This window comes from Orcinus orca, chromosome 11 (assembly GCF_937001465.1).
Source record: "Orcinus orca chromosome 11, mOrcOrc1.1, whole genome shotgun sequence".
NCBI classification, from domain to species: domain Eukaryota; kingdom Metazoa; phylum Chordata; class Mammalia; order Artiodactyla; family Delphinidae; genus Orcinus; species Orcinus orca.
Window position 1 is genome coordinate 9,717,715 of NC_064569.1, and position 22,842 is coordinate 9,740,556.

Below are 22,842 nucleotides of genomic sequence, written 5' to 3' on the forward strand. Positions count from 1 at the left end.
TCATTTCTGTAACCACCTTGTTTAAAAAAGAGTCATCAAGGGATCAAAACTAGTTATAAACAGCTTTTCTGTTTCATCGTAGAAACAGAGACTCTTTAGAAATAGTAGATACATTCTTTAGTGGCCCCTGACCCTTAAGGCCACTTCTCAGAAGATGCAGGAGTGAAACTACACTGAAAATTTATATTCGGATAAGGAAGAAAAGAGAAAAATCAAAAGTAAACTCCTTGGAAATCAGTAACCTAAAGCAAATTAACGAAGCCAGAAACAGCTGCCTCAACTGTGACAAGTGTACATGCAGGACCCTCGCGATGAGACCCGGCAACAGGATGGAAGGGCGCCTCTCCTGCTGGTTTCTACTGGGCGCAGGAGGACCTTAGGGAGCAGCCAGACCGCAGGACGCGGCGCGGTGCGGACACAGGGAGGACCCACCGCCTCAGCTCCTTCCTCAAGTGAGGAGCTGTTCAGGTAGCTCATTTCTTTTCTCCAGATTTTCCAATTTGAGAAGAAAGTCCAATTGTTACAGCAGGCCTGGCTCCACGTGCCTGTATTTATCGATCCTTTATCACACGCAAACTAACCACCTCTATCCAACAAGATACACAGGGGACTCCGATTCAGGCGTCCCTGAACACAACCCCAGTCCTTGGTGCTGCTGTCACTGGCTGCCTTCTGTCTGGAGAAAGGGGGGGTGGAGGCAACCCCCTCAAAATTATATACTTAAAAATCTGGGCAACTCTATGCACAGCCACATGCAAATCAGGTTAGAGCACACCCTCACACCACACACAAACAAACTCAAAATGGCTTAGAGACTTAAGTATAAGACATGACACCATAAAACTCCTAGAAGAGAACATAGGCAAAACATTCTCTAACATAAATTGTACCAATGTTTTCTTAGGTCAGTCTCCCAAGGCAATAGAAATAAAAGCAAAAATGAACAAATGGGACCTAATCAAACTTACAAGCTTTTGCACAGCAAAGGAAACCATAAATAAAAAGACAACCTATGGACTGGGAGAAAATATTTGCAAATGATGATGTGACTAAAAAGGGCTTAATTTCCAAAATATACAAATAGCTCGTACAATTCAATAACAACAACAAAAAACCCAATCAAAAAATGGGCAGAAGACCTAAATAGACATTTCACCAAAGGAGACATACAGATGGCCAATAGGTACATGAAAAAGATGCTCACCATCGCTAATTATTAGAGAAATGCAAATCAAAACTACAATGAGCTATCACCTCACACAGGTCAGAATGACCATCATTAAGTCTACAGATAATACGTGTTGGAGAGAGTGTGGAGAAAAGGGAACCCTCCTTCACTGTTGGTGGGAATGTAAATTGGTGCAGCCACTGTGGAGAACAGTATGGAGGTTCCTCAAGAAAACTAAAACTAGAGCTGCTATATGACCCAGCAATCCCACTCCTGGGCATATCCCCAGACAAAACCATAATTTGAAAAGCTACATGCACCCCTGTGTTCACAGCAGCAATATTCACAATAGCCAAGACATGGAAACAACCTAAATGTCCATCAACAGACGAATGGATAAAGAAGATGTGGCGTGCGCGCACACACACACACACACACACACACACAATGGAATGTTAACCATAAAAAAAAATGCCATTTGCAGCAACATGGATGGACCTGGAGATTATCATACTAACTGAAATAAGTCAGAAAGAGAAAGGCAAATACCATATGATATCACTTATGTGGAATCTAAAATACGACACAAGTGAACATATCTATGAAACAGAAATAGACTCACAGACATACAGAACTGACTTGTGGTTGATGAGGGGGCGGGGAGAGGGAAGGTCTGGGAGTTTGGGGTTAGCAGATGCAAACTAGTATATCTAGGATGGATAAACAACAAGGTCCTACTTTATAGCCCAGGGAACAATATTCAATATCCTGTGATAAACCACATGGAAAAGAGTATGAAAAAGAATATATGTATGTATAAATGAATCACTTTGCTGTATAGCAAACTTAACACAACACCGTAAATCAACTATATACTTCAATAAAATTCTTTACAAAATCTAAGCAACTCTAGATTGCAGGAAATTCTACTCAACGAATGGAGTTTTTGGTTATTATTTGGTTTTATACTTGCATATATTGGGATTTTTCCTCAGTGAAAGAGACACAGAATCTGAAGCACAGTAGGAATTCTACAATGAGTTTCTCCCGGAGCGTTTCTTTCTCGTGTGTAAATTAGAACAAATGATATTTCCCCAACCAGGCAAAGATACAAACTCAAGTAACAGGATGGAGATCTCTGTATTTGCTCTTCCTTAAACTTAAAAAGTAGCTGAGGATGAACTTGATGTATGTGAGGGCAGAATTAGTCCTAAATTATAAAAATGCATTTCTCTCCAATCTTTGAAAAACCATTTAAAAATCCAGTCACCTGTAAAGAGTATAACTAAAATAATCATGATCTGCTTTAACGTGGTCACCACCACCCTCTCCCCCACCCACCATGTCTTCTCATGATTCAGGTCAAAGGAGAAGCCAGTCTCACAGGGCATGTTCCTGTCCTCACCTGTAAGCTTCATCCAAGGACATATCCATCCTCTTCATGATGTAGGCAATGGCGATGGTGGCAGAGCGAGAGATCCCTGCCAAGCAGTGCACTAGGACACATCCATTGGAGGCTTTTGCTTTCTCTATGAATCAAATTCAGAAAGGGTCACTAATGACAACTTTGTTCAGCAGTGAAATCTTATTTCCATTTACTCACACAATGGCTTTCATCTGGCAACTCGAAGTAAATCCCATCTATTTACCTATTTTTCCTTTCAATATTCTTTTAAGGAGGTAGGGGAAGATGATTTCCCCACAATTTACATATAGAACAATGAAGGTCCACATGTGTTAATAAGCAATGTGTCCCTAACTCAGGTTGCCTCTTATTCAGTACTTTTCACCATGTATTTTTTACATTATTATTTTAATAACTTTCCCTGAGTATAAGTCACACATTGTGATCACGTGATTCTACTTGTTCAGTGTAGAAAACTTCAGAAATACAGAATAGGATAAAGAAAACAACATCCCAAATCCTAAGATTTAGCTAATATTTTGTTTACCTATGTCGTCTGATACTTAAGTTTTTTACGAATTATGTAAGAGATACTACGTTTTTTCCAGCTTTGAGATATAACTGACATATAACATTGTACTTCAGGTGTATGGCCTAATGATTTGATATATATGAGCGATTAAATTAAAAAATTTTTTTTCATTTTAAACATATGTGACACATTAACTGTAAAAAGCAGGGAGGTGGGGACGGGGAGAGACTTAATCACAGTGACACCACATCATGACGCAGAGACGCCAAGTCAAGCAATTTGTAAAACGCCGACTCAGAATCCACCTTCCTATAATTTCCCTATTTTTCTCTGGGAGACTTTTCTGTGTGTCATAAAGTGGCTCACTTTACTTGCTGAATTTAAGAAGAAGCCATGTGTGGGCCATGAATCAATTTCAGGAGGTCACCTTAATGAGGACCAAGGGAACTCTGACCTCTTCCTTGATCTCCAGGAGATACTGTCTGACTGCGTCATGCTAACTCCCCATAACATGGTAGAAGGACTCGTGAACACTGTTAGAACCAAGAACCAAGGAAATTTGATCGCACGGTACTGCCATCTCTCACTGTAGATGAGCTTTAAAAGCTTTCTCGTGGACATGGATGAAGTTATCCCACAGCCTGGAAGCAACTACCATTTTAGCCAGTACAGTGACTACCTTATATCTGAACAATTACGTATGTGCTTACCCTTTACCTACATGCTGCTGCCATGAGCTAAATTCTTCCCTTTTCATCCTTGTTTTCATTGATAACTACCAAAAGTTTACCAAACCTTATGGTAAAGTTCTCGTAATTAACAAGGTATCCAGGGAATCTGCTCTGGCAGCTGAGTAATACAATATACAATAATACTTCAATCTCACCGCCTCTGTTATACATATAATAAATTCCCAACGTATAGGACTTATTGTTTGTTACGTACAAAACACCGTAGAGCTTTAAGGTACTACATGAACAATCAAGCAGCTTCCCTTTAGACAGGGAAATCAAACACAATAAAATAACAAACGAACAGAAAACAACATTGAAACAAAGAAAAAAGGACACGCTATACATCCTAACAGTATATAAACACATGTACGTCAAGTCCAAGCCTTCCTGGGCTACACAGCTCTCTTCCTCCTCTCAACTATTCAGTATTTAGCCTATACTGCTCTTAGTATTTCCTCTTTCACCTTGGCTGCTAAGAAGCTCAAAGCTAAGGTGTTCACTCAATTTCAAGAGATAACTAATTCCGGTTTTACTGTGCCTTTCCTAGTCCCATATTACCTGGTTCTTGCCCTTCTGTCCTGCTTTAATGGGTACGTGTGTGAATGTGTGTTATCTTTTGATCCCAGCCTCTTACTGTAAGCTGCTTCAAATTCTTCTTGGAAGTAGGCTGGCTTTAAATATTTTTTTAATGTTGACAGTACTCTCTCATCATTTTTAATAATTATCACGAAACTAGACTAGGAGGACCGAGAAGGGTCTTGCTTCTAACACTCCCCCAAAGCGTTTAACACTGAGCACACAGTGTGAACCCAGTAAATACTGGCTGGCTGACCGATACATACTTTAAAAGGTAATCTTTACAAAAAATTTGAAAAAGGCTGGAAGGAAATAAAGCAATGATGATAACCGATGTGTTAGGATGTTGAGGTTACAGGTTTCTTTTTCAAATGTTCTGCGTGGTACTTACACTGTTCTTACAACCGCTTTGATGATATATTTTAAAAATCTAAAGTGATTATACTGAAGTGGGGTTCATTAGAACACATTTCTTGGCAGAATTGAGTGCTAAACTGAGTCTCTTAAGGCAAAGGAAGTAATACCTGTCGACCTGGCGGAGAGGAGAAGGGAAACATTTGAGAAAGACCCACGGTGGGGCTGGACCACCACTCAGAAAACAGCCTTGGCTGGCGTACGCTGGGCGGGAAGTGACCGGAGAGGAGGGTTCGGAGGTGGGAAGCAGGTGTTGGAGAGTGGGGATGTTGGGCTAGGGACTCGAGGCAATTAAGGAGCCTCTGCAGGTTCCTGAATAGGGGGCAACAAGAAGGCGCTGACGGGGAAAACTGGAAATAAAAAAAAAGCAGGCTGCCACTACAGCAATCCAGGAATTAAATAAGATGTATCTATTTTTTCAATTTTATCTATTTTTCAGTTTTTTCTATTTTATCAATTCTAGGATTAAAAAGAGAGAGGGGATAACAAATGCAATGGGTTAAGAGGGAGTCAGTGACGGGGAGAAGTTAAAGAGGCTAAAAAGAAGGAAGAAATAACTGAGGTGACAGAGCACAGCTCCAAGGAAAAACAGAAAAGGACTTAGGTAATTTTTAAAAGTTACTATTTTTTTTTTTTTTTTTTTGCAGTATGCGGGCCTCTCATTGCCGTGGCCTCTCCCGTTGCGGAGCACAGGCTCCGGACGCGCAGGCTCAGCGGCCATGGCTCACGGGCCCAGCCGCTCCGCGGCATGTGGGATCTTCCCGGACCGGGGCACGAACCCGCGTCTCCTGCATCGGCAGGCGGACTCTCAACCACGGCGCCACCAGGGAAGCCCCGACAGCTACTATTAGAGCCAATTATGAGTCAGGCACCTTGCAAGGCGTTTTACATGCATTATCTATTTTAATCCGAACAATATCCCTAAAAGGTAGAAACATTATCTTTAGTCTCCAGATCAGGAAACTGAGGCACAGAAGTTTTAGTAACTCACCTGGAGTCACTTAACCGATAATCAAATACAGTTTGGCTCCGAAGTACATGCTCTTAATTACCTCCCTGGATTGCCTACATAAGCCCTGAGTTTGCGCGGGCGAGTGAAGCAGGAGCCCGTGCGAGCGGCCAGCTGGGCCGGGGGCCCTGGTCAGTGACTCGGGGCGCTGACGGGCAAACGCGCCCGCCGCGGCCTGCATCCACTAGAAGTAAAGGCAACACCCCATGAAAACTGCGTCCTTCCAACAAACTCTACTGAACAAACTTACTGAAATTTAACCTGAATAATAAAAAGAAAAAGTATGAGCCTATACGTTATTAAGTCCTGGTATGAGGGTATGTCTTCAAATTATATTCTCTGGCATGATTAACTATAGCTTAAAACAGCCTGGACGAGACTAGCAACTGTAGCGAACATGGGCTGAATTCCACAGTGGGCTGGACGTGTTGCCCTGGATTGTGTGGGTGGGAAAAGGATGGTGGCCCTAACCGTAAACAGGGCCAAGCAAGCGAACTACTGGTAAGTAAAAGTATCTTCAGATATACAATAAATCATGATACGTATTTGGGTGGGTATTTCACCAACCAGCAACATGATAAAATTCCTTTTGCAGGAATTAAAAGTGGCCAAGAGCTCCAATGAAAGAAGAAAGTAAGCTGGGGCAAAGTTATTCATATTCTCTCTTTTCTACCAACCTCCTGAAGCTTAGACATTGCCATGACTTAACAGAGTCAGGTTCTATTCTAAATAGATACTGAAATCGCACTTTTAGCTGAAATTAGAGCCAATCATCTCTGGATCAATGTGACATGCAATGGGAACATTATAACTGTCGTCTTTTAAAGAGGCAAACATTGGGCTTCCCTGGTGGCGCAGTGGTTGGGAGTCCACCTGCCGATGCGGGGGACATGGGTTCGTGCCCCAGTCCGGGAGGATCCCACGTGCCGTGGAGCGGCTGGGCCCGTGGGCCATAGCCGCTGAGCCTGCGCGTCCGGAGCATGTGCTCCGCAACGGGAGAGGCCACAACAGAGGCCCGCGTACCGGAAAAATAAATTAATAAATAAAGAGGCAAACGTTGAACGATATGCTGAGTATCTCCTAGAAGTAGAACGGTGGGAAGGATTAATTTGGGGACTTTTGTTTGTGATTATTTTAATGTGAATTATCAAGCCATTTATCTTCAGGTGTTTCACAAAATGCATGCCAATTAAAGAGGAGACAACTTGGCAATCTGAAATCTTGAAAAAAAGAGATCTGTTTCAGAATTACCCGAAGTTCCAAAAGCACTGTCTAGAAAATTCCTCTCACAGATGAAAGAATATAGTGAGGGGCTTAATTTACACAGTTTCACTGTTTAAAAGGAACTAGGGGCTTCCCTGGTGGCACAGTGGTTGAGAGTCCGCCTGCCGATGCAGGGGACACGGGTTCGTGCCCCCGTCCGGGAAGATCCCACGTGCCGCGGAGCGGCTGGGCCCGTGAGCCATGGCCGCTGAGCCTGCGCGTCCGGAGCCTGTGCTCCGCAACGGGAGAGGCCACGGCAGTGAGAGGCCCGCGTACCGGAAAAAAAAAAAAAAAAAAAAATGGAACTAGTTCTTTATTTTTAAACTTTCAGTAACCAATTCAGAGTATTTAATTGTGGATGAGGGTGCTCAAACTTGTGTGACTAGGGGGAAAAGTAACGAAAACTCTTCACACGGACATCAAGAGTCACACCTTCTTGTGTTGGTCAAGAGCAAAGAACACGTCCCCTTGGTTTAGCCACTTTCCACCAAAACCACATTTCAAACACACATCCTCGATTTCCTAGCAGCAGATCTGATCCCGGGGCACCAAAATGTCACAACAGCGCCAGAAGCTGGGAGTCAGGGAGGCTCCAGGGCTGACGGGCCCAGTGAGCAGAACAAAGTACGGTATGGACCAGACCCTGTCACAGACAACGCCAAGGAACGACCACACAAGTATTAGAGTGTGTGTGTGTGTGTGTGTGTGTGTGTGTGTGTGTGTGTGTGTGTGAGAGAGAGAGAGAGAGTGTGTGTGTGTGTGTGTGTGTGTGCGCGCGCTGGAATTTCATTAGATCCGATACTACTTGAAATTACTGGCACACGGACTGAGGCTTAGGAATCTTGTGACATAAAGACTTTAAATGTAATGGGATTTGTTTTCACAGGATTTGACTTTTCTCTGGGGAAAACACAGCAGGCAAGGCAGAAACAGTTTAAGGAATGCCACCACAGTTTCCAAAAGTCTTTTACAGGATTTGACGAAGTGGGTAAAAAGTTTAATCCCAAAAGTTTAACCGATTTTCAAACACTTGCCAATACATAATCACAGTTCCCATCAGGCTTAACCCTGGTCGTGTTAAAGTTAGCGAGGATGTCACAAGGCTAGTCCTTAGGGATGGCATGGCACACACACACCACCTTGGCCACTAAATGAGATAAGGAGCATCATGTGTTTTCAAACTTTTGAACTGTATGAAATAGGTTCCTTTTCTCTAATGAAAAAAAAGGGGAGGAAGGGAGGGAGGGATATACCTCTACATGAGACTATAACCCAAAGGGCTTGTAATATTACTTGAGCTACTTACCAATGAAATCTACTGACTTGTCCAACCACGGCAAAATTTTCTCACAAAAGCTATCATTCACAGGCACTCGCAGGAAATGAGATTCAGGGATAAAGTCAGGCTTGGGACAGGTGTTGCTGGCATTTAACACATAACCAATCCCATTCTGTTGCATCAGCTCCTAGGGAGGGAAAGAGCAATTAAAGTAACTAATAACATACTAGCATGATCATTTTTAAAGAGAAAAGTTTAGCATGATTAAAATGACTAGTTTCCTTGAAACAATCAGACTACATTCAATCAGTGAAATCCAATAAACCTAGCAAAATGACATGTAAAGACTTAAGTTTAAAGCAGAATCTAAAACTGAAGTGTAGTTAATTTACCATGTTGTGTTAGTTTCAATTGTATGTCAAAGTGATTCAGTTATACATATATATATATTTAGATTCTTTTCCATTGTAGGTTATTATAAGATACTGAGTATAGTTCCCTGTGCTATACAGTATGTCCTTGTTGTTTATCTATTTTACATATAGTAGTGTGTATATGTTAATCCCAAATTCCTAATTTATCCCTCCCTACCACTTTTCCCCTTTGGTAACCATAAGTTTGTTTTCTATGCCTGTGAGTCTATTTCCGTGTTGTAAATAAGTTCATTTGTATCCTTTTTTCTTTTTAGATTCCACATATAAGTGGTATCATATTTTTCTTTCTCTGACTCACTTCACTTAATATGATAATCTCTAGGTCCAACCGTGTTGCTGCAAATGGCATTATTTCATTCCTTTCTATGGCTAAATAGTATTCCATTATATTATATATTATATTACATTATATTATATTATACTATACTATATACACCACATCTTCTTTAACCATTCATCTGTTGATGGGCATTTAGGTTGCTTCCACGTCTTGGCTATTGTAAATAGTGCTGCAATGAACAGTGGGTTGCGTGTATTTTTTCAAATTATGGTTTTCTCCAGATATACGCCCAGGAGTGGGATTGCAGGATCATAAGGTAGCTCTATTTTCAGTTTTTTAAGGAACCACCATACTGTTCTCCGTAGTTGCTGTAACAATTTACCTTCCCACCAACAGTGTAGTAGGGTTCCCTTTTCTCCACACCCTCTCCAGCATTTATTATTTGTAGACTTTATAATGATGACCATTCTGACTAGTGTGAGGTGATACCTCATTGTAGTTTTGATCTGCATCTCTCTAATGATTAGCAATACTGAACATCTTTCCATATGCCTGTTGGCCATCTTTGTGTCTTCTTTGGAGAAACGTCTGTTTAGGTCTTCTGCCAACTTTTTGATTGGGTTTTTTTTTTTTTAATTAAGCTGTATGAGCTGTTTATATATTTTGGAAATTAATCCCTTGTCAGTAGCATCGTTTGCAAATATTTTCTCCCATTCTGTAGATTGTCTTTTTGTTTTGTTTATGGTTTCCTTTGATGTTCAAAAGCTTTTAAGTTTAATTAGATCCCATTTATTTATTTTTGTTTTTATTTCCATTACTCCAGGAGACGGCCCGAAAAAGATACTGCTGCGATTTATGTCAGAGTGTTCTGCCTATGTTTTCCTCTAGGAGTTTTATGGTTTCCAGTTCTACATTTAGGTCTTTAATCCACTTTGAGTTTATTTTGGTATATGTTGTTAGAGAATGTTCTAATTTCATATTTTTACATGCAGCTGTCCAGTATTCCCAGCACCATTTATTGAAGAGACTTCTTCTCCATTGTATATTCCTGCCTCCTTTGTCATAGATTGACCATAAGTGTGTGGGTTTATCTCTGTGCTTTCTATCCTGTTCTGTTGATCCGTGTGTCTGTTTTCGTTCCCAGTACCTTACTGTTTTGATCACTGTAGATTTGTAGTATAGTCTGAAGTCAGGGATACTTATTCCTCCAGCTCCGTTCTTCCTTCTCAAGATTGCCTTGGCTATTCGGGGTCTTTGTGTTTCCATACATACAAATTAAAAAAATTTTTTGTTCTAGTTCTGTGAAAAATGCCATTGATAATTTGATAGGAATTGTACTGAATGTGTAGATTGCCTTGGGTAGTATGGTCTTTTAACAATACTGATTTTTCCAATCCAAGAACATATATATATCTTTCCATCATGTTGTGTTCAATTTCTTTCACCAGTGTCTTACAGTTTTCAGAGTACAGGTCTTTTGCCTTCTTAGGTATGTTTATTCCTAGGTATTTTATTCTTTTTGATGTGATGGTAAATGGGACTGTTTCCTTAATTTCTCTTTATGATATTTTGCTGTTAGTGTATAGAAATGCAACATATTTCTGTATATTAATTTCATATCCAGCAACTTTACTAAATTCATGGATGAGCTCTAGTAGTTTTCTGGTAGCGTCTCTAGGATCTTCTATGTATAGTAGCATGTCATCTGCAAACAGTGACAGTTTTACTTCTTTTCCAATTTGGATTCTTTTTATTTCCTTTTCTTCTCTGATTTCTGTGGCTAGGACTTCCAAAACTATGTTGAATAAAAATGGCAACAGTGGGCATCCTTGTCTTGTTCCTGATCTTAGAGGAAATGCTTTTAGCTTTTCACCATTGAGTATGATCTTAGCTGTGGGTTTACCGTATATGGCCTTAATTATGTTGAGGTATGTTCCCTCTATGCCCACTTTCAGAAGAGGTTTTTTTTTATTATTATAAATGGATGTTGAATTTTATCAAAAGCTTTTTCTGCATCTACTAAGATAATCATATGATTTTTACTCTTCAATTTGTTAATGTGGTATATCTCACACTGACAGATTTGTGGATACTGAAAAGTCCTTGATCCTTGGCATACTTGATCATGATGCATGATGCTTTTAATGTATTGCTGGAGTCGATTTGCTAGTATTTTGTTGAGGATTTTTGCATCTATGTTCATCAGTGATACTGGCCTGTAATTTTTTCTTTTTTGTGTGATATCTTTGTCTGGTTTGGGTATCAGGGTGATGGTAGCCTCATAGAATGAGTTCAGAAGTGATCCCTCCTCTGCAATTTTTTGGAATAGTTTCAGAAGGATGGGTGTTAAGTCTTCTCTAAATGTTTGGTAGAATTCACCTGTGAAACTATCTGGTCCTGGACTTTCGCTTGCTGGGAGTTTTAAAATCACTGATCCAATTTCAGTACTGGTAATTGGTCTGTTCATATTTTCTGTTTCTTCCTAGTTCAGTCTTGGGAGATTGTATTTGTATCTTTCTAAGAATCTGTCCATTTCTTCTAGGTTGTCTACTTTATTGGCATATAGTTGCTCACAGTGGTCTCCTATGATCCTTTGTATCTCTGTGGTGTAGACTGCAACTTCCTTGTCACTTCTGATTTTACTGATTTGGGCCCTCTCCCTTTTTTCCTTGATGAGTCTGGCTAAACGTTTATCAATTTCGCTTATCTTTTCAAAGAACCAGCTTTTAGTTTCATTGATCTTTTCTATTGTTTTTTTAGTCTCTATTTCATTTATTTCTGCTCTGATTTCTTTCATTCTACTAACTTTGGGCTTTGTTTGTTCTTCTTTCTCTAGTTGCTTTAGGCATAAGGTTTAGGTTGTTTATTTGAGATTTTTCTCGTTTCCTGAGGTAAATTTGTATCACCATAAACTTCCCTTTTAGAACTGCTTTTGTTGCATCCTGTAGGTTTTGGATCGTCGTGTTTTCATTTTCATTTGTCTCAAGGTATTTTCTGATTTCCTCTTTGATTTCTTCAGTTATCCACTGGTTGTTCAGTAGCATATTGTTTAGCCTCCACGTGTTTGTGCTTTTTGCAGTTTTCTCCCTGTAGTTGATTTCTAGCCTTATAGCGTTGTGGTCGGAAAAGATGCCTGATATGATTTCAGTTTTCTTAAATTTATTGAGGCTTTAAAGCAGAATTTTTTAAGGGCAAAATAGGCTGTTTAAAAGATCACACATCACTAATATAGTCAACTCTCTATTATCTTCATTACTAGAGAGAGAAGTGGAACAAAGAACAGAAAATAAAACCGCAACAGTTTACTATGACTTGCCCCTCCTGGGCAACTATGTAAATTTATTATGACCATGTTAGATGTAATCCCCAAAATGCATGAATAAGTGCATTGATTTACAAGATTTGGGAGTATGCTAGAATACTTTTGTTTGTTTGTTTTGTTTATTTTGTGCTATGACTTCAGAATATATGCACACACAATGAGAACATTTTCTTCCCAAACTGAACATGCTGGTTGTTCTCTAAGATACAGTCCTAGGCCATCTTCTGGCTGTAAATACTCTCTCTGAAGGTTGACTCTGTTTCCGTAGTTTCTTTTTGTTTGTTTTTTGGGGGTTTTTTTTTTGCGGTACGCCGGCCTCTCACTGCTGTGGCCTCTCCCGTTGCAGAGCACAGGCTCCGGACGCGCAGGCTCAGCAGCCATGGCTCACGGGCCCAGCCGCTCCGCGGCACACAGGATCTTCCCAGACGTGGGCATGAACCCGTGTCCCCTGCATCGGCAGGCGGACTCTCAACCACTGCGCCACCAGGGAAGCCCCCTCCGTAGTTTTAATTATCACCTCTACATGCTGATGACTCTTAAATAAATACACACACACACACACACACACACACGCCCTCTTTAATTTCTGACGTCATTTCCAGCCGCTTCCTGGTATCTCTATTTGGATGTTCCTCAGGACCTTCAAACTCAAAATGTCAGAAACACAGCACATTCTCTTTCTCCCTTCTCTGCCTCAAATTCTTGTTTCCTCTCTGTAATCCAAAACCGGTTTTTGGTAATAACATCCACCCAGACACTTGAGCTAGAAAATGGGATCATTTCATCCTGTTTTTCTTCCTCACCACCCCCATCCTAATGTTGCCAAACCCTCCTGGTATCACCCCTCCCGTCCACCCTTTCTCTCTATTCCCAGTCGCTGCTCAGGGGTCAGCCCTCACCATGGTAGCAACAAAGCCAACAGGGAGCTCTTGAAGTTTGCGGTGTTTTCCCCTCCAAACAACAACTGGAGGAATCTTTCTTGTAATTAAACGCGAGCTACGTGCTTTCTCCACACTTAGTTTCATCATGTCTCACTGCCTGCTCCTGTTCCGTACCATCGCCAAATCCCCGTCACAGCGCATCCCCCTTCCCCGATGCTGCTCGCACCGTCTGAGCTCAGCAGGCCCTGTTCCTCTTCCTGATGACTCTTCCACTTTTCTACTTTAAGTTAACCTTACTATGAAGCCCTCCTACGGGTGCATAATTAACCATTCTGTTCTCTGCCCGTCCGAAGGACTTTGGACATGCTATTAGTAAAGCACCGAGCACATCAGCAGATTCCCTCGTCTCTCCTATTAAGCAGTGAAGTAGTGAGGTCTTGGCCAGATGCTTGCCTGTTCTTCTCCCTTCAGCACCAGGTACATAGCTGCACTCGGTACGTGTTTGTTCAGCTAACATCCCGTCCACCATCTTCCAGGCAAGCCTATACAACCCACTCCATTTAGTCATCCATTGCTGCCTCTCAGGAAATGTCCCTGGCCTGAAATCATTCTCTTCGAAGCAACTCTGGTCACGTCTTCCTTTTCTTGGAATGCTACCTCCTCTACAGATCTGTTCCAACTCCAACTCCCCGAAGGACAGTTGGTCATTTTCTCCCTATTTTAGCCTCCTGCCAACACGCTCATCCCTTCATTTACCACATTCAGCACAATAAATATATTGTTTTACAGAAAAGGTAGACTGAGTAAATCCAGATCAGGTGTGCGGCCCTCTCGGCTATCAGATGACACAGTCAAGAAACAGCTTGTGGAGCTGGGCGAGCTCCTTAGAGTGACTGACCCTCGCCTTCCGAAGGTCTCGTAGGCTCCCGTTAGATCTCAGTGGTGTTTACAACTTTTTAACGTCTGTACACGAGCGAAGGTCACACTGTTTTCTACCACTGTCTGATCACCACAGCGTTTCCCACGCAAGAACAGCAGCATTACTGGAGATAAAAGTCTTTCATGCCTCTCTCATGAACGCTCCTTAAAGAAAGGAACCTTTTTACATTTCCATCTCCTTTCCATCAACAGTGTGACCAAGATTTATTAAATTAAAAGTAGTACGATAATAAAGACACAGGAGTTTCTGAGGAGAGAGGCTGACACGGGCAGCGTTACCTACTCTACACAAAAGACCACAGGCGATGCTCACAAATGACAACACTAACGTGAGACAAGTCAGCAGTGAGCATCAAATGTGATTTCCCCACACAAAGTCTAGAACAATGTACACTTCTGACAATTAGCCTAATAGTCTACATTCTGTAGAAATGACCACTTAAACCTAAATTCAATAAAAAATGTGTTGGGCACCTTTGCTACAGGTGCTCTGTTATATTAACAATATACTACTATGGTACACATTAATAAACAACATCTAACGTTTACTGAGTGCCTACTGTGTACCTGGGACTGTGCTAAGCCTTTAAATGCACCGTCTCATTTAATCCTCACAACCACCCTTTGAGATGGATACTATTATTCTTCTCATTTTTAAAATGAGGAAACTGAGGCTTAGAGAGTTCATGGAATGTTTCCAAAGTTATACAGCTAACAAGTGGTCCAGAGTAGAAATCCAAATCCAAGCATATTCTCATCTCCAGAATCTGTCCTCTTAACTGCCATTCTCTACTGAAGTTCTTTTTAAAGCAAATTAGATGGAACAATAAGGTAACTAGCCTACAGACAGACTTTCTTTTTAACCAAATGAAGTAACAGAATATGAAGTTTTAATTGCATCCTTTTTCACCCTTTTTATCTATAACCAGTTAGGAAATAAAGGAGCACCCCTCTGGGCATGGACGCCAACTCAGGACACTTGATGGCTACTGGAGGAGACTAATCAGTCCTGTTTTACCTCTCTCTTCCCTGATTGTCACCTCAGTTGCAGCCACGGGCATCACAGCGTGGCCCTGCTGCCGTGTTCACACTGGCATCTGCTGCTCCCGGCTGAGGCCTGGCTGCCCACGTGCACGTCCCCCAGCCTCACGCCACTGCTGCCACGTGCCCAATGGTCATGGCCCGATGGAAAGGAAACACGAAAAAGGGGCAGTTCTGACCTCATGTAAGAAACATCAGTCGTCCAAGCCTACAACATTGTTTATGTCTCAACAATATTCTCCACATATAAAACGGTGTGCCACGAAGAGATGCACTTAAGTAGTAGCTTTATTTTAGATAACTGATGTAAGGGGGGAGGGGACATTAATGTGTTGAAATGGAGTGATAATAAAATAATTTAACCACAAAATGAAATGAGAAAAAAATGCTAGTTATACATCAGTGGAAAAAATGAGTTAAAAGAGGAAACCGTTAAAAATGTTACATATATACGTAAAACATTTTAACTCAAAACAAATAAATGTACATTAATTCACTAATTTCTTGGTGTTTTTTTAAAAATAGGTTAGCTGACTGGAGTTCTTAAGAAAATCACAACCAAATGCATCTACCACTTATACTTTCCATTCTTTAAAGAGCAAGAACTAGTAAAGCAATAAATCAGGACAGAATCTTCTAGATTATGACTGTCCCCTAAATATTCTATGGCTGCCTTCCCCTGCCTAGTAAGACAGAAAAAAACATAGAGCAATCAGTCTTTCCTGAATCTTTTTTTTTTTTTAACATTTATTTATTTATTTGGTTGCACTGGGTCTTAGTTGCGGCAGGCGGGCTCCTTAGTTGCAGCTTGTGGGCTCCTTAATCATGGCTCGCCGGCTTCACAGTTGAGGCACATGGGCCCCTTAGTTGTGGCGGCATGCATGCGGGATCTAGTTCCCTGACCAGGGATCAAACCCCAGCCCCCTGCACTGGGAGTGCGGAGTCCCAACCACTGCGCCACCAGGGAAGTCCCTTTCCCGAATCTTTTGAAACCATTTAGCTTAGGTCATAGAAAAACAACTCTCTTTCCTCATTCATATTTCATCCGTGTATGCAATATTTTAACTAACGTACATCGTTACGATAACAAGTACATTGGCCTAAACAGGTCCGAGAACAAACACAATTGCGTCCTGGTGAGTAAACTGTTCAAATGGGGTTAGTAGCCCTGCGACGGCCCGGAGCCCACTGCTGCCAGGAGACAGGCGCCCACCTGCCGAGGGTGGCAGAGCAGAGGGGTGGGTGGGGGCTGCAGTCAGCTAAGGCGTCACGTGACTGTCATGTGACCGTTCTGTTCCCTTCTCTCCTGATGATGTTCACGGCCGGGCATGTAAGTGGCCGAGAGGGCATCTTATGTCAATGCTCCTGACAGCAAGAACTGGGATGGAACCACAAGTATGAAGAACGGGTTTGTTTTATAGAATCATGACTGCTTTTACTCAGAGATGGAGGTCTTGACTTCCTACCACATTTTAAGGAATTTACGTAATTCATTCAGCGTTGTTTCAGTGTGTTGTGTAAAGCGTACACAACTCAGTATGACTCTGTCCCGTCATTAAACACCGTAATCCTTAGGCTTCCAGAGAGCCTTCATGCTGTTGCATATTTGGCTCAACTTTGTGTTCAGTCGGCTAACACGTGCTTCCTACTGATAACGTAATCTTTCTTCTCCGGCCTTCAAATATCCTTCCGACACCGTGGCCTCTGGGTTCTCTGAGCGCCTCACCTTGAGCACTCCCTCCCAAGGCCCGGTCCGGTCTCTGCCATTACCAGTAACCATAACCTCACACAACGCGCTGCAGGACGCCGCCTCCTTCCTTCCAGCTTACTGCCTTCTACCACCACTCCTGGCGTCCCTCGATCCCCCCAGGACCTCATTCAGCCTCCTCTCTGTCCTTCATCCTCATGACGTCTGTCCTTGCTTCCTGGCCCAGCTTAAATTCTGTGGCCAGTCACTACACAGTTGACCCTTGAACAACTCAGGTTTAAACTGTGCGGGTCCACTTATACGTGCATGCTTTTCAACAGTAAACACTACAGTATTACAGGCTCCACAGCTGGTTGAATCTGAGGTTGCAGAGGCCCTGCGGAGGGCGAGGGCCGACCATAAACGATACGAGGATTAACCCCCTCACTGTTCGAGGGTCACCTGGAATCCCTCCCTCGCTTTCACCCTCAATTACTGGGTCCCTCCGTCACCTCTTCACACTCACTTGGCAAGATCACAGCCCTGGATGAACCTGGCTCGCCACCGAGTCTGCATCTGCACGCAGGCAGCTGAACGTGGCCCGAGAAGAACACTCGTCAGCGCTGCTGCCGGGCCCCCTTCCAGCCACGCTCCCCAGCGGGCACTCTAGGCCCCTGGTCTTCACCTGGCCTCTAGCCTGGATGCCATTCCAGCCCTTCCTCGTTCTTTTCAAACCCTCCATATGTCCTCCCTCACCCTCTCTCTCTGCTCATGGAGAAAACAGAAACAGTCAGAAGGAAGTTTTGATAAACTTCTACCACCACTTCCCTTTCTGCCAGCACACGTGCCTCTAAACCCTCCTTCCTCCTGTTACTGTGGGTGAACGCAGTGTGCAGGACAAGCACACGGGCACCAGTCCCAGAAAACTGGGAGCCCGGCTCAGCACGTGACTGTCCGCTACCTGAATGACCTTGGAGGGGCTACCTGGCCTCCCTCAGCTTTAGTTTCCTTACCTGTAAAACAGGGCTAACGATCTCTATTTTGTAAAGCTGTTATGAGGATAAAGTGGCACATAATATACAAGAAGTTTCAATAAATGTTAGTTCCCTTACTTTACCTTATTTTTAAAATAATAGTTTGTGGGAATGTAAACTGGTACAGCCACTATGGAAAACAGTGTGGCGGTCCCTCAAAAAATTAAAAATAGAGCTGCCATCTGATCCATCAATTCCACTGCTGGATATTTATCCGGAGGAAACAAAAACGCTATCTCCAAAAGACACATGCACCCCCTTGTTCACTGCAGCACTATTTACAGAAGTCGAGACATGGAAACAACCTAAGTGCCCACTGACAGATGAATGGATAAGGACGACGTGGTCTTATGTATACAATGGAATATTACTCAGCCTTAGAAAAGAAGGAAATCTTGCCATTTGCGGCAGCAAGGATGAACCTTGAAGGCATTATGCGAAGCGAACTAAGTCAGACAGAGAAGGACAAATACTGTATGATCTCACTTACATGTGGAATCTGAAAAACAAACAGAAACTGAATTCATAGGTACAGAGAACAGATTGGTGGCTGCCAGAGGTGGTGGAGGGGAGGGGTAAAGGTGGTCGAAAGGTACCAACTTCCAGTCACAAAACAAGTAAGTCATGGAGATGTAATGTACAGCATGCCGGCTATAGATAATAATAGTGTATTGCATATTTGAAAGTGGCTGAGAAATCTTAAAAGTTCTCATCATAAGAAAAAAAAGGAGTAGCTATGTGTGGTGGTAGATGTTAACTTAGATTTATTGTGATCATTTAGCAATATATACAAATATTGAATGTTGGATATAATGTTACTTGAAACTAACATACTTAAAATATGTTATATGTCAATTATATAATGACGTATAACATATACGTCATTATATATATGTTATACGTCAATTATATCTCAATTAAAAATAACTTATAAATCACATGGTATATAAATTATATCTCAGTAAAGTTGCTGCCCACCCCCCAGCCTGTAAAGTATATCTTTCACTAATTCAAACTGTCCTTTCTCCTAATTGGCCTCAAGTAGGGAAATTACACTGAATGTAGCAGGCTGGGTATAAAAAAGGGTTCAGCTGTAAAGTAGAAAAGACTACCCCCTAAGAAATTAAAAAATAGATTCTGGTTTCAAAACACAGTCAAGAAAGTGTTCAAAAATAATTTTTGTGAGTCAAAAAATAAATCTTAATTTTACTGCTATGATTTGCATTCACTTTTTTTTCCCCTTTGTTTCCTTCTCCTAAACCATGAACAACTTTGCCCTGTAGCTGGACTAATTTCTAAATATGGGCTCCATACTCTGTTGATACAGACTGTGCAGTAATATATGGAATACAGCTTTAATACAACTGCTCTGTTTGGTCAGGTTGCCCATGTTCATTTAGGCTGAGGACAGAGGTCCCATTAAATCACACAGGCACTGCAAATGTAGATAAAGGAGTTGTAATTTTTCTTTCTGAAGTCAATTTAATGAGTGAGTTTGCATTTGCCACTCCCCTTGCCTTCAGAATTGACCTACTTCCTCCAGCCAGCCTTCCTCAGCCAGCCACGCCCAATGTACCCACCACTCACCCCAGACCCTTGTACACCCTACCCGGTGGTGACAGTAAGTGTCCCTATAAACCAGGAACTGCTCTTGGTGCCTGGCGTAAGGCCACGTCACAGGAGCCTCACAAGAACACTAGGGGGCAGGAATCATCTCAGTTTGCAGGTGAAGAAGCAGATTCGGGGCACGTGGCTCCGGCCGGTGAGGCGAAGACCTGGCATGCGAATCCTCCCGGTCCGGAGCCGGCTCTCGCTCCTGCCTGAATCACCTTGTTTGCGAATTACCGTCTCAGGAACAGGTCTTGTCTAACCAACCTGCACTCTGTATGGCGTTCTACACACCGTGGACCCTGAATAAATACTTTCACTGATCATTTTGACGACATGAGCCTTTGTCTTCCTAGATCACAGAGAAACCTGAAAGCAGTATTTGGCTATACGGTGTCCAGGCTACAGCCTAACTCTCATACGAAAACACCAGAGAAAGTGGCAGTAGTCCTGGTGACGGGCAGAACAGCAAGGCAGCCCAGGAAAGCCAACTGTGCGTGTTAGAAGACTGAAATAAGAAGCTACCCCCAAAAAGCTGACTGTACCCTGTTTAAAATGGGGAAAGCGCGGGCACGGCAGCTTTAGGGAAGAAGCCAAAGAGGTCCCGGCTCAGGAACGACTCGCAGTAGGGAATCCCATCGTACACCCCGTGTGTAAGTGGGAAATAAAAGTCCATTTGAAATTTTAACTGGTCAAGGAGAAAAAAACATCAGGAACTTCTGTCTGTCCCATTATAACTAGAGATTCTGGTTCAAGTCCCACTCAGTCAGATGTGAACTGTGGGCACCAGCAAACTGCTTTAGTGTAACCGCTGTACAACTCCAGTTCAAAGACCAGAGGAGGACAGATTGTGGGAAACAAAGTACAGATGCGAGGGGAAAGGAAGTGTGTTCTTTTTGCTACCAGTGCCTTCTTACAGTCTTTTACAGAAGAGCTATGTCTTTGAGACCTAAGTAAAAACAATCACATGCTGAGAGTGTTGACCTGCACCGTCTGATCTGTGGAAGCACAGGCACATGTGGCATGTCCACAGTGAGAGGTGCAGAGTCCATAAGACACACACCAGATTTCAAAGACCTAGTACCAAAAACTGTAAAGTGCCAATAATTTTTTATATTGATTGCATGTTGAAACGGTAATATTCTAGACATACGGTGATGAATGTCATTAAAATTAATTTCACTTGGGTTTTTCTTTAACTTTTTAAATAAGGCTATCAGAACATTCTAGATTATATATGTGGCTTGCATTATACTTCTGTGGGATGATGCTGGTATAGAACATGCTGTAGACAAAGCAGGAGGAAACAAATCTCAGCTGTGATTCAACAGACTGTTAAGACTTGTCAGTCCTTCGTGACAGCCTGTTACAGAGATTTCAATTTCCAGACGATGAGGATTTCTGGTGTTCTACAAACACAGGACTTAGAGCCAGAGTAGTTTGGGTTTGAGGAGGTCTCTGTCACTCACTAGCTTTGAGGTCAATGACTTTCTAGCCACAAAATCTTGGGTAAGTAAGTGACATAACTCAGAGCCAACCTACCTCCAAATCCTATTATGAGGGTTAAATGCAGTGACATAAAGAGCCTAGCATTCTAAATGATAAACACTATTACCCTCCCCAGAAATTTTCCGTGACATGCTTTTAACATATTTTAGTGGCACTTTATTACAAATAAATAAATAAATAGGAAGATGACTAATAAGATTAGTGGTCTTGTGGTGGTGGTTCTTAGAAACTTCTAAGTTTGACTAAAAAGGAACGTACTATCAGGGGAGATTATAAAATCTTCATCTCTGGAGATCTTCCAGAAGAAGAGAGCACATTATTTCTCCTGGGAAGTTTAAACCAGAGAGTGGAGCAGGGAGATGAGTTTATGCTGTTTTCGAAAGAGAGGCACATCCAGTTCTAAGACCCACCAGCGGGGTGATGTGGTGGAACTTTATTTAACATTTCTGGAATTACGATTTCCTCATTATCGAACGAAGGAGGCTGACTAAATGATCTGTAAGGTCCCCTCCAGCACTAGGACTCTGCTCAACACTGAATCTAGAGGTTACGTACATAGAAATTTCTACTCGCCACCTTGAGAGCACTCTTCTCACCACTCCCTAGTCTGCACGTCGGCAGCTCCCAAAGCAGCTTTCTCACGGTCTTCCCCAATGACTCCTTGCTCAACCTGTTTCCCCATGAGCTTGCATAAACCCATTCTCCCCCTACAACCATTTCCTTTCAAGGCATCTGTGTGCCTATCCTGTTTAGCACACGGACATGTAGAAGCCAATTAAAAACAGAAAACTATCAGCCCCCGGCACACCTCAACTTCAGGTTCCAGTTTAACTGCTCTCACCCTGCAGGCCTCACTTAGCTGTTAACTGACGCATTTGTTAAACCTGGAAAAGGTATGCAGCAAAATCAAGGTACCACTGCGCTGAATGTCAGAAGCAACAAAAAGGACCTGTCACATAACTACTTGTAAAATCACCTGCCAGTGACCGGTTAAGTTTTACTGGGGGGATTCTGAACAGGATCCTTAACTAGGAATTTTATTTCATTTTGTTTTATTTGCTGATTTAAGGATTAAATAAAGCACCTCCAGGTTTGCCCCAGGGTTGCATGTGACTTTAGGAAATCAATTTTGCTTTCTGTGACATAGTTTGCTTATCTCTCAAAGAGAACTAATAAAATGCACGTGCTCAAAGACATCGTGACCCCACCAGAAAGGCTCAGTGCAAGCATAAGCTATCAAATTTCAAATACCTCACAGAACGAGCAGACATGTTAGCAAAAATGTCCAGGCAAAATTCTGAAGAGGCAGGAGTTTTGAGAACAAAAAAGAAAAAGAGAGCAAAAAGAATGCCTCCTTGCTGCCCAATGAGAGGGTGTGTTTGCTCTCCACGTGCTAAAGTAAAGCAAGCCCACCTGGAAGCTTATGTTACGGTCAGCCCAATTCTTTCAGCTCCTCAAGCAGAAATACCCAAAAAGCAGCACTTGCAGATCACCAGCGGTTGAATTAAGATCTTTGATTGCTTTTTCAATTAGAGGTGATGTAAACAAGAGGTTTTAGAGACAAACCACTTTCCAGGCAGTTAGAGCACTGTTTTCTAGCACCACTTGTTAAGAGCATATAAGCAGTGGAGACAGACGGATCTTAGTTCTACCGCTGTCATGTGTGTACCGTTATATATAATGGCCTCAGGCAATCAACACGGCTCCTCCGTTGGATACACCTTGTT

General features: G+C 42.3%; 1 protein-coding gene across 6 annotated transcripts in view; it reads right to left on the reverse strand.

Moving 5' to 3' along the window:
- Positions 1 to 22,842, reverse strand: part of DUSP16 (dual specificity phosphatase 16) — an 85,648-nt gene that overhangs the window by 4,749 nt on the left and 58,057 nt on the right. For all 6 annotated transcript variants that reach the window (XM_049693885.1, XM_004281139.4, XM_049693884.1 and 3 more), the window contains 2 exons: positions 8,408 to 8,567; positions 2,574 to 2,697 (listed from right to left, as the gene is read on the reverse strand). In XM_049693885.1, coding sequence (XP_049549842.1) covers positions 2,574 to 2,697; positions 8,408 to 8,567 — 284 coding nt within the window. The remainder of the gene's footprint in view (positions 1 to 2,573; positions 2,698 to 8,407; positions 8,568 to 22,842) is intronic.